A 12,953-nucleotide genomic window follows, 5' to 3' on the forward strand; every position below is an offset into this window, starting at 1 on the left:
TCTCAAATTTCTCATAAATACATAAAAACCCGCAGTTTATTAATTAATTTCTGTCTCAATAGTATAAAAAGATAATATTTCATAAAAAAAGGTATTTATTTGCTTAAGGAAGTTATTTTTTTTAACATGTTTTAAATTTTTTAATAGATGCGTACATCCGCATCATAAGGTCCAATTTGCAATCTGTGCTTTAGCGTTATGTTTTACGTTTCTCTGTTCAATAATAAATTTTTACCATTGAGAGACAGAATTGTCCGTTTGTAAATGATGAAAATCCAACAAATGCGTATTCAAGATCGTGATTTCTTGCTACTTCGATACTTATACAAGATGTCTCTACTTGATATCAAAAGTCAAATCTGGGGAAGTACTTTCGATCGCATTTTCACGTACGTTGTATCTTTTCACGCAACGCCGAACTTCCTTTGGACATTTACCCGTTTCCCGATGTTTATTGTATCGGAAAGAATGTCGAATGACGTTGATCCGCCACAATGGTAGCGTTCCTCTCTGTCGATGGTAGAGGCATACACGACGACACTGTGAATTCCGACGGATATTCTGATGCCCGGCTGAAAATTCTGTAACGTCATAAACGCGTATCGCATGAGGTAGCTGGGATTCCTCCTGAATTACGCCCGAATCGGCGAATGTCGAAACGAATTTCTGTCTTTTAAAATTTTTTTTGATAAGTCATCAGCGTGTTGAAAGTTGTAAAGTATAAATATGTGGATATTTAGAGAGACATCAAAGTAATGAGAAAAAAATATATATGTGTGTGTGTACAAATATCAGATAAGTATTTTTTAAGCTATAAACATTTTAATTTTGCATATTTTTCGGAAAGCTCTTGGTCAAATATTGTTTGAAATAAGCAGAAGAAATAACTATTTGAAATAATTTTTAGTTTAGGAATAGTATAGGCAAAGTAACTTAATTTTATATTGATAATTTTAAATATAATTCGTCTTCAAATAATCTTCTATTCGACTAATTTGGATTTTAATATTAATTTGAATTGTAGATATATTGGTTTGCATATATTTAAATCATAAACAATGTAGCTAAATTATTTTAAAGCGTAATAGCATTTGGATATAACAATATTACTCTTGTATAACATGTATCCGAACTTGTAGAAATTTGTATTTCTGACGGAGTTGATAACTTTGATATAATAGAAACAGAAATTATTTCGGAGATTATTACGCAAAATTATTTCGAAATAACGTGCCTCTCAATAAGATGACGTAAATTCACTTTACGTCACTATATATATTTCGATTTAAAATATCCATAGTTAGAGTTTATTTAAGAGAGAAATATGCAGATAGGAATAATATAGAAAATTGAAAAATCGAAGATAATTAAACGGGTTGGTGCAAATTAATCCGGCTACTATATTAAAAGACTCAGGATATACTTGACATGAGCTACAAATTACAACGAGGCAGGTGAATGGTCTGTTACTGGGATTACCATTACAGATAACTATAGTGCAGACAATACTAATCACCCGGATGAACATTTGCTATTCATAGAAAAGTCGAAATAGCACCGATCAAACAGTTATTCCACGTTTTCTATGTAAACAATATTTTGCCTATGTCCATATTTTCACGTATATTTTAACTTAATCTAACCTAACCGAGCTTATCGTAATATAACAAGTCATCAGAATAATCCTATAACCCTAAAGAAAGATCCTGAGAATTAATAGGAGATAACAAATCGTACGTTTCTGTAACTATAGCAAAGATCGAAAACGAGCTTTTGAATACGACGACGTTCCGCACCATTTATTAATATTAATTTAAATAATCGCAAGAAATTCTTTTTTATTTAAACCTACATTAAAGGAACGTCATAAGCTTGATTTTCTACGAAACGAGACTGCGAACGAACAAATTTCGTTTTAAATTTTCGGCTTACTTTTGCATGCGTTATAACCATTATATCATTCGTTTTATCACATTCTATATGTAATATATTAATTTAATCTAAATCTTAATTCAATTTAAGCGAAGAAGAAGAAAAACTCCAATATCAAAATTCACAGATAGAAATACCTATTTTCCTTGTTTTTTCTTGATCCCAATGAAAGTCTTTGTTTATTACGATTCTCGATATCGGAATATTACGACCCTATATTGCGACCCCTAACCAGAACACAGACAGAAAATTATGATAACGAGTTAGTTTAGACGAGTAATGGCTGCTCCCTCGAAACATTCAGGCGATACACCAGGCGACTACAGAGAGCTGGGATACAGTGGCACCGAGGGAGCAGGAGTTGCCGGAAACGGGTCCTTGGTGATCTCACGGGTATCCAGAGATCATGCCGGTTTCTATCTATGCCAGGCGAGCAACGGTATCGGGCCCGGCCTCAGCAAGCTCATTCGACTAACAGTTCACGGTAAAATATTCACGCAACAACAAGTTACTGCTGGCTGGATCTGTGTCAGTTTGCGAACTTGGGATTCCGGCCACGACCAGCTGCTCTGAAATTCTTCGTTTCGTGGCCGAATTTCTCGAGCTCCAGCCCAATATCACCATTCTCGACCCATACAGAGGGGAACGCCAGGCGAGGCCGATGTAGTTAATATTGCTTCATACATTCGTCTAAATTCGTTGATATAATGAATTAATCCATTAAGAGTTAATGTCGTGTTAACGCCATATATATTTCATTTCCAATTTTCCTTAGTCAATTTATACAGGCCAATTAATCCTTCTTTGTTTTCTAATATCGTGATTATAGAAAAAAATTTGGAAGATTTGATTAATATTTAGGCTATGGATTTGTATATGTATATTCGTGGGGAATTTAAAAATGCACGGGAATAATAAAACATTAAATATAAGAAAATATAAAATATTCAGAGCAGTCACTATAATATTTACTAGAAAAAAGAGACTTTTATTTAGATTCCATTTTTTTAACAGTGTTTATAAAAGTTTATAAAAGATGAATGTGCATAAATATTCTTTTCCTGCTTAGGCAAATTTTACAATTTTATAAAATTTGGAGAAACTGGGATATATATATTAAAGATATTAAATATATAATATACATATATATTAAATTATGATATATAAATTAATCAGAATTTGAATTCTATTTCATTTCGGTCAGTAACTAAAGAAATGCGATGACGCAATAAGAAACACAGGCCGTATGTTGCTCGTAGTCACGCAAATAAGGACTCAATTTATGCAATTCAAGGAAAATGGATCTTACAATTTATCGTCCCGTCTAACCATACATTTTTCGGTGAATTGAACATAAATATACGTGGAAATGTTTCACTTCTTTATCTACGATATTACTATTTCTATTCAAACTAACATTTCTAGTAATTAATCACTTTTGATTCACGTTGAAATATAAACTTCTGTCCTGAACTCGCCATTAGAATTAAAAATCTCTTGAGTTAATTTCTTTATTTAGATCTATCTATATCTCCTTCTATTTGTGAATGAAGAATGAAATAAACAACGGATTAAAAAGATAGAAATTAACCTAGCTGAGATAGATTTATCTTTCTGCACGAAATAAAGGACGTCCTTAATCTTCAATAAGTGGTAAATTTATGTTTCCAGTAATTTTCATGACATTTTTTCCAATCTAAACTCAGATCAGTCTAAACAGAACCAATCTAATCAGATCTAAACTCGTATTAAAGAAATCACATTAATATTCCGATTGTTCGATAACTAGCTTTTGATATGTTCATTCACAAATCTTCTTAAAATCTAATATATATAATTTACGGCAATTTCTTGATTTTCTATTGAAGAGACAATCTTGTTAATCGGTTACTAGAAATATCGTAAAATTTTCGTTTAAAAAATATAATTTCGTACATCGTTCTGCACGTTTGGCGTTCCTCTTAGCAAAAAACGATAGATAGAAACGAGCACACTAACAATTTGGAATGCTCGAAACAGCGGGCCCTCAAGTATCAGTGAAAACGCGGCAGGAATCAGTCCGACGAGGAGAGAGCGTGACATTGCGCTGCGAAGCCGAAGGAGACGCACCTCTTGATCTCAGTTGGCGTGCACGTGACAGCAGAGTCGACCCCAACTACGACGTTAGGTTTGTATCGAAATTAATCAAGCCCATTCCCTCCCATACACACTGCAGATTACATTATGAACGATCGATGAGAATGACACTTCGATCTCCCATCGATCTCGATTGACAGAGAGACACACAGGTTAATTACAATGCTAGTCGGTCGAGACAGGTCAATTGATTAACATGTTGCGTGTCCATCGTCGAAGAATACCATTCTCAATGGAGATCGATCAAAAGAATCTGCTTGCGAAATTTCTGTATATTTTAAATCAAACAAAAGCATCGAAGAGAATTAGTTAGACGCAGTTCAAGTAGAGTTTCCTCAAGGGATTCTGCTGGTACAACACTCCGTCGGTTCCACTCCACGAAGCATGTGACTGAGCGCCATAGTTGGAGAGTTTCCGCAGAACATTTTCCCAACAGCTCGCTCTGCATCGTGCTCCTTCATTACAAAATTATTCGGCGCATCCCTTGTTGCGTCGCTCGCTAACTTTCGCTCACGCAAAATTACTCGAGCACCGCGACATAGCAACGTTTATCAATAAATTTCTAGCGATATAGTCTTCTAGCATATCTATTAGATCCACGGATACGCCTTGTCGTGCATCCATTACGGCGAAATAGAAGAACGGGTGAACACGATCGATATTCGTCTGTGAAAATTGTCGTTCTAATGAATAAGAATGATGTAACTATTCTCATTTTGATTGTTCTGACGTGTTCGCCCTGATGAATGAAACACTTGAAGGATAGCGTAAGAATAGAATAAAAGAATAATACATCTACTTTAATAAAAGTCTATGTATATATTTGATTGATCTGACGTATTCGTTCTATTCGTTCTATTTATTCGCGAGGATGTGCAGATTGCCAACGATGGCTAGTGGCTCGAAGTTACGTGTACTTGGTGGAAACGATATAGCGAGATCATAAACTAAAGTGTTAACTAGGATCGGCGATTAATCTAGAATTCCAGAGATGCGAAGTTATACGAATGTTTAAACAATTCCGCCAAGCAGTACTTATTTAGTTATCAAAAAATTTATTTTTTATTCTCGAATCTTTATTCTTCATCGTTCGTTTTATTTTCCTTTTAAATTTTTGCGGTCAAGGTAATTTTCTGGTGCTACTAACTAACTAGTCGGAGCAAGTACGAACTAGGTAAATGCATATTTACCGTCGCCATCCGAAGAGAAATTTTAAACAACTGTGGCAACGTAGCGGCCAGTTAATGAAACTGACTCTACTTTTTCATTTGTAGATATACGATAGACAACCAGAAGGTGTCAGGAAGGGTGATCTCCGAATTACGTATCACTCAGGCGAACCACATAGACCGTGGGGACTACATGTGCGTAGCGACGAATGCTTACGGGCATGCCAGAGCGAGCATCAAGCTGCTGGTTCAGGAGCCACCGAATTTTCCCCGGAATTTACACGTAGCCGAGCAAGGGAGCAGATCGTTGCTGTTGGCCTGGTCGTCGCCGTCCAGCGAGCAGGATCCAGCGCACGCCAGCTCGCCTATAACCAACTACATCGTGCAGTACAAGGAGGCGCAGGGTAGGTTGGCTGATTCGCTTTGTTCGCCGTACAGTACACGGCCGCCACGGTGTATCGGGTAACGCGCGTGATTATCGATCGAAGAACGGCGGCTGTCCAATGGACATCACCTGGGACATCACGTCGCGGAAAGCTTATCACCGGATCTTCCAAAATCTTTGCAAATCTTTTTATATATGTACATTGAATGAATTTGATTAAATCCTTTCAGTGTTAAGATATCTAACGAGGCAGGTTTATCGAACATTATTTTCTTCTTACTAGATCGTGGATGTTGATGCCTTCATGGATAATTTAAAGTAAATAGTAGCTTTATTCGAAATATTTTTTGAGATAATGAAAAGTTCGAAAGGCAGGCTGTGTGCGAAGCGCGTATAATTTACAAGAATACATGAAATATTCAGAGTAAAACGTTCGTTATAATATTTAGTGAATGAGACAGATCTCTATTTAGGTTAATTGCGTTCATAAAAGTATGAAATTGCATAAACATTTGCCATCCACTTTTTGCGGTGGAGCAAATGCTGTGCAAATTTTTCATTTCTGGTACAAACTATATTAAATTACACTTAAAATTATTTGAAACGCAAAATGCACAGGCTTCAGAATTTTCTGATTCGCAATTTATATCATTTATTAGAGACGTCGAAATAGAAAAAATTATATTTTTCATATTTAAGAATTAATAAATTTCTTGAACGCGTGCTGAATCGCGTGTCGCCCTAGATTCATGGAAGAAAAATAACATTTTTTAAACAGAGAAGACAGATACAAAAGTAGTTTGTTGCTACTGCGTCTTCTTTATATTTGCGTTTACAACAGATTAGCTCGATCGATTTCCAATCTAGTTCCAGTCCAGTTCCAGTGGTATATGCAATATTAATTAAGTTGGTCGTGTAATCACTGATCAGTCGACAATGGATTAACAATTGCAGAAATATCTAAATTAAATTAGACTAAATATAGTATTAATAGTCATATTGAACGTTAAAATTTCACACAACGAAGCTTTGATATACATTTTTTAATTGAGTCGATCGATAAATAGTTGACTAATATAAATACAATTTACGCGTACGTCGACAAAACCCATATTGGTCGTACAAATTAGTTCACAATGGCCACCAAGTGATTCTAAATGTTTTCGTTCATTGACATAAACGTGCCGCATAATGAGCAATTTTTCGAAACTCGTAAACATTCGACAATCGTAAACAATCGTAACATCACGAGTCTCGATTCATAACGCTGAAGGGGTTAATTAAAATTAATTTGAACTTGATCGGTGGTTTGGTGATGAGATTCGATGTGGTATGTTGGTTCCGTTTGATGGGATGGAAATGAGGAGGTCACTGGACTGAGCTTCCTGCGACGTTACAGCTTGCCTCGAGACAGAGAGGCGTGTCTCGGGAACGTGTACCGCGCCGTGACTTCGATTGATCGTGGTCAAATACGCGTATCGATGACATATGGATAGGCGTTCGGACCCGTGAGCTTCGTGCCGACTCGGAATTGGCAATGGGATCGAATTCACGCTGCGAACAAGGATGTTAGACTCATTCCTATCATTAGATTCGCATACTCATAGTGCACTCGTTGACGTTCCGAAACGTGTTCACACCACTTCCGTGAGATTCTTTAGCTATTACATCGGGAATAAGAAACGATGGATGTTTTGCAGGCGATTTCTAGTCGAATATTGCGTTTCGCGCTAATTCCGGTTTGAAGTTGAAGTTTTCCAATAGCTTTCTTCGTCTTCAAAAATAATACAGAACTACTCTGCTCGAAACAATTAGAAGATCGATGCTGCAAACAGCTCTATTGCACTCACCAGGCAGACAGAAATGGAGAAGTCTTACATTGTCGATTATGGAGAAAAATAACTTGATAACTTGATAACAAATATTGGCAATAACGTAGTTTGTTGCGTATCAACTTGATACTATCCCTTTATTCTGATGTGAAAGAAAGTAAAAGGGTTGCTGGATATTTTCTTTAGGTAGTAATGTTCGATCGTATCACGCAGTTCCTAAGCGGCTACGTGCCCCGTGCTATGATGAAAGCCGATACGCCAAAGAAAATAGATATATCAATGTTGTTTGTTGGATTACAGTTGGGTTGTCTAACTTTGGCAACGCTACATCGGATCTCTTTCGTGTAATACAGCGTTTCTCAAACTTGAGATCATTTTCCAGCCACTCGCGGTCAATGTTCTAGAAACTGTATGTTCTCGGAAAAATATGACAGATTAGATAGAGGCCAAGAGAAAACCTATCTGGAAGTGTATTAATTTCAGATATCGAAAAAAAGACCGAAGATCGATCCGGAGGATTCTAACCTATTTCTTCGACCAGATACAGATAACTGAATCTTTATAGAGCCAGGTGATTTATTGCTTTGACATGTACGCCAGGAAAAAGACTCCCTGAAAGCTTCTTTGGAATTCAAATAGCGACCTCTTCTCGCTTGTGACGGTGTTATCCATCGCGTTACTAAGATCCATCTTGGTGTTCCTCGACTTTGCCGATGTCGTTTGACTCGTTCATAACGATTTCCGTGGGGAACGTGTCAGACATTATTCATACCTCACGACCATCAGAACGTCTTCGTTATTTTTCACTGGATACCCATTTTCTTCTCGTAACTCTTTCTATCTTTCCTATCTCTGACTTGATTTCTCCTGGTTTTCGTCGAGCGTTTCTTAATCGATCGCGAAACTCGAGCACCGGGTCGCTGACGAATTCGTGTGAAATTTGAGAAACGCTGTGCAGGGTCTTCTGTCTGTTTCCCGATCGATTCCTCGACGCGAGATATTCGCAGCCAGGAAAAGGTCCTTCAGATTTTTGAATATTTAGGGCAATATCGCTTCAAGGGATCGGAGAGTACCGTCGTTCCAGAGATACCAAACTGAAGGACTCGTTCCGATTCCATTCAACTTACTTCCAGCCGTATTCCATGTTTCAATGCAAAATCATCGTCGACGATCTGGTATCGACGCGTTCAGTCTCTCAAAAATTTTTCATATACGGTGTTTTTTCAAAAAATTGGAGACAGGCCGTCAAAGCGTCTAGTATTCGTCAAAACACTAATGTGTTGTACGAAGAGTATGTTTTCAATAAAAAAAGAAAAATTTCTATCTATATTTTCAGATTGGCTTTAAATTTTCGAACTAGTGTATGTTGGTGAACTCAAAAAACAATATGTCGAGGTAGATAATATCTCACTGATGAAAATATCTGACTCCGAAACCAACGATACTTGTATCCTTTTTTTATCTGTTTTTGTTGCTACATGCACCTGACCACAACTTTTTGAAACAGCCTATACGTCCTATAAAGTTTCTTGATCGACTTTTTTTCATTGAATTCGACACGCACGAGAGAGAAGGAAAATTTCATTACGATCACGACAGTTTTCATTTGGGCTATCTTTTGTTTACACGAACTTCCTCCGTCTGGCCTCTATATTTTAATTGCTTTCCATCCACAAGCACGATCGTCGTTTCATTACAGGCCGGCCGTCGGAAGGAGTTTGATTCGTAATATCTCGGCGGTGCCACATTAAGACTCCATTATTGGACTGTCAAGCTGGATCTCGAATTTAATCAATAGCCTGGCTGGCTAGCTGCGGGGGCAATCGGAGGGAATGAAATTATAGCGCAATATGGCAAACAATATATAATCAATCCGGGCCAACGATCGTATGCCAGAATCCGTGGTTTCTTTCGTGCGATTCGTCGCTGATTGGAACCACAAACCTTTGACGTACGGCTTTCTCTACAGCTTCCAAAGCTTTCCTACCTTTTTATCGACTTCTCTCGATTCCCCTAGCTGGAATAGCTGTCGGCCAACAAAATAACAAACGATGATCCCGCAGAACGCCCGCGAAACGAGCCAATTCGCAGCCCCGGTTGGTTTTTACATTTTAATGGAAAAATTAATTTCGAAGCGCCGCAGTCGAGTCTCCCTTAGCTCTGGCAGGACTTCCGGCTGTGAACCACGGCGCGTACACAGGGCGAAAGTTTTTCAATTTTCGTGAAAGCCAAAGCCGCCCTACCTTCGCAAGTTTTGTTAGCCATCGAATCAAACGCGTATTGTCGATGGAGAACCGGTCAACGAAAGGCTGGTTCGCAGAAAGGGCCTGCAGTTCGCTCGTATCCAACGGTTATTCGACGATATTTAATTACGCCGCGTGGAATGACCCGTTTTTTCGAGCAACACGAACAGAGAGCCAGGCGAAGGGTGTTATATCGAGCGAAGCGAAGGGTGGGTCACGGTTTTCATAAAAGCGTGCCACGAGAAGGAAGTCGAAGTTTGCCGCAAAGTTGACGCTGTGCTTCTTCTCTCTGTCTTCTGCCTTTATTTTCTCCGCCGGTGGAAAGTTCTCTTTCAAAGCGTCGAACACCCCGCACACAAACTCTATCTATCTCTTTCTCCTTTTCCTCTCACTCGCTCTCCTTCTCTGTTCAGGCCTCGCCTACCCGCCCTCAGGATCCAGTCCCTCGTTAACTTCGGATGTCCTCATTTACGCCTAATCGACTCGAATCGCCTGGCCGCTGCTAAATTATCGAACTTAACACATGGAAGGACAGAGGCCTGTCGTGGTGTGAACGCGCGTGAAACACGTTTTCAGGGCAAGCACCGAGTCGGGTATTCGCTATCACTGCCGCCCCCGGGATTTCTTCTTGCTGCCACCCCTGACTATATCGATCGTGCGAACTCGATCATTCTACTATTCATAGTCGACGACGAATATTTCACTCGTTTCTTTATCCGAACATCGGAATTGAAATTAAATATACACGATTTTAATTTTGGTTTTCCTTTTCTTCTTTTTTTTTTCGTTCGTTTTCATTGTCAGAGCAAAGCGTGATAGTAATGGAATTTTTATTCATATAAACGGGTATCGAGGACACGCGATAAAAGAAGTTCATAGAGCCGAAAATATTGCATTTTTGTTCAATCACAGTGGAACGCGTTTGATTAACGTGCTTCAAAATTTCGGAAATACGTACCATGTGATATTACTTTATTGAACTTTACTCTCCCTTCGATTGGTCCTCCTTTTTCTTCAATTTTTTCGTCGACCATGGATCGCCTGTTCGTTCGCACGTTCGATTTTTCGACTGCTTCGAGGCGGATTACCGCTATTCTGCCCGTCCGCGATATCAGCCAGTTAAGTCTCTTTTTCTGGTTGAGATAACTTCGTTTTCGATGACGTCTAACATGGCCGCTTGACGAATCTTTCAATTTTCGAAGTTTCTGTGCCAACGATGATAAAACTAAAAACGAAGTTAGTTAATAAGATCTGCGAAAAGAAAACGCAACAGTTACGTTCTTGGTGTTCCATATAAAGTTACTATTTTTAACAGAAGTTTCCCTGGACTGAAAAAACATGGAGACTGTCGAAAGGAAGTTTATCGATATTATTAGGATATACGTCACAACAGACGTTCAACATAGACACATCGAGTTTAAATTGAATTCGATATACTTCCATCTTCGAAGTTTCGATAAGTCAGCGAACTTTGCAACGAGGAAACGCGATCGTTGCTTTTTCTTCGCAAATTTGTTTCCTTTGCGCCATTGAGAGCAACGAAGAAGCCTTCAACTGACGTCGATTATGTTTCTTTTTCCTTTAACTCGATGAAAAAGGACGAAACTGAAAACGACGCGTAGTTTCACCGTGAACTGGTAGAATAAAAAAAGCGTGACTATGGTAGCGCGCCTCGGGGCGGGACGAAAGTTCGCGTACATATGTTTCGTGCGGCGCGTGAAAGCTGTGCGTCGTAAATCCGTCGACTATCCTAGCGATCAACGATGCACAAGCCCTCTAAGCGTTGTCGTTGCCTTTTGCTGGAAAGACGTGTGGCATGAGCACAACACGCAGAAGATGGTGGCAGGGGACAACACGGTCGCGCTGGTGTCGCCTCTAAAACCGGCGACCTCCTACCACTTTCGGGTGCTTGCGGAAAATCACCTTGGAACATCAGCGCCAAGCGACATCCTTCATGTCAGTATCAAACATTTCTTCATGTCTCAAAAAAAAAAAAAAAAAAAAAAAAAGAAAGCAAATTTTATCATTGTATCATATTATGTCCATCTATTCGTTCAGTTCGAAAACGACCGCCATTTCGTTTAACTTTATCATCGTTTCCCTTTTCACTCGGTCCACGCGTCTCCGTTCGATCGAATAAAAAACGACCACGACAACGGAAACCAACGACACAACAGGCCCAAACAGACGGGGAAATTCCTGGCGGACCACCTAGACACGTTATCGCTGAGCCTTTAGGACCGCAGCAAGTGAAGGTCACCTGGCAACCACCGGATCGATCCCTCTGGAATGGTGAACTTCTCGGATACACCATCAGCTGCACCAATCTCGGGTATCGTTATCCGCTTACGGCTATTTAGAATAGTTTCTAGCACACTTCGGGATCGTAGAATTTAGAAGGGAAGAGACATGGTCCCGATGAGGGGCTCGAATCTTCGTCGATTATCACGGCGATTCCATCGACAATGGACGAACGATCGGTTCGCGTTTCCGCCGCCGCGGATAATCGCCGTGCTTTGTTCTCGTAACAGATGTTTCGCGGACGTTCGTTGCTTTTTCGCTTTTATGAAACGTCCAATTTATTGCGATGTTCATTACGATGTTCGTACTGGCGATTATTAAACCGGGTTACGAACCGCGGGCACCAATTAAAAATAAAGCAAATTCAATTGCCTAACTCGATATTATGATCTTGATTATTTTCGCCTAAAGATAGTGGTGAATATTTTTCAAACACACGTAAATCTACGTAAGAAAGATCGAATATATATCAACAAAATTCCTGTGGCTTCTTTATAAGAGAATCCCAAGGAGACTTAAAAATTGACATCCTGAACTGGGATACTTTCTCCGGACTTTCCAGACTCCAGACTTCTCCAGAATTCTCGAGAAAATGTAATAACGTCGCTGGAACACGACAGCAGAATGGATTTGAACGAAGTTCATCGTTAACCATTACTAAACGATGGAATTTCTTCGTTGTCGGGATTCCATGGACTCTCGATTGTAATTCGCGAAGAATCGCGTCGGTTCGTTAAACGATGGCGGAAACGCGTGCTCCGTTCTTTCGACTATGAGATATTTCATATTGACTAGGAAGATATATACGGACATCAAGAAGAGGGGGATAGAGGAAGTTGGAAAAATCAGGAGACTATTTCTCGCTCTAGTTTCCACGAAATGGCTTTAAGTATCGTAGAGTTCCGAGCGTTCCTCCTCGCGCTTTATCTTTCTGCCTCGAGGAACACCAACCGTG

General features: G+C 39.2%; 1 protein-coding gene across 7 annotated transcripts in view; it reads left to right on the forward strand.

The window, feature by feature from the left end:
• LOC117234692 (Down syndrome cell adhesion molecule-like protein Dscam2) overlaps positions 1-12,953 on the forward strand; it is a 163,631-nt gene that overhangs the window by 129,978 nt on the left and 20,700 nt on the right. For all 7 annotated transcript variants that reach the window (XM_033496161.1, XM_033496164.1, XM_033496166.1 and 4 more), the window contains 5 exons: positions 2,237-2,416; positions 3,952-4,099; positions 5,343-5,641; positions 11,505-11,653; positions 11,875-12,029. In XM_033496161.1, coding sequence (XP_033352052.1) covers positions 2,237-2,416; positions 3,952-4,099; positions 5,343-5,641; positions 11,505-11,653; positions 11,875-12,029 — 931 coding nt within the window. The remainder of the gene's footprint in view (positions 1-2,236; positions 2,417-3,951; positions 4,100-5,342; positions 5,642-11,504; positions 11,654-11,874; positions 12,030-12,953) is intronic.

The sequence above is a fragment of the Bombus vosnesenskii genome, unplaced genomic scaffold, assembly GCF_011952255.1.
Source record: "Bombus vosnesenskii isolate JDL3184/JDL3185 unplaced genomic scaffold, Bvos_JDL3184-5_v1.1 scf7180000013308, whole genome shotgun sequence".
Lineage (NCBI taxonomy): Eukaryota > Metazoa > Arthropoda > Insecta > Hymenoptera > Apidae > Bombus > Bombus vosnesenskii.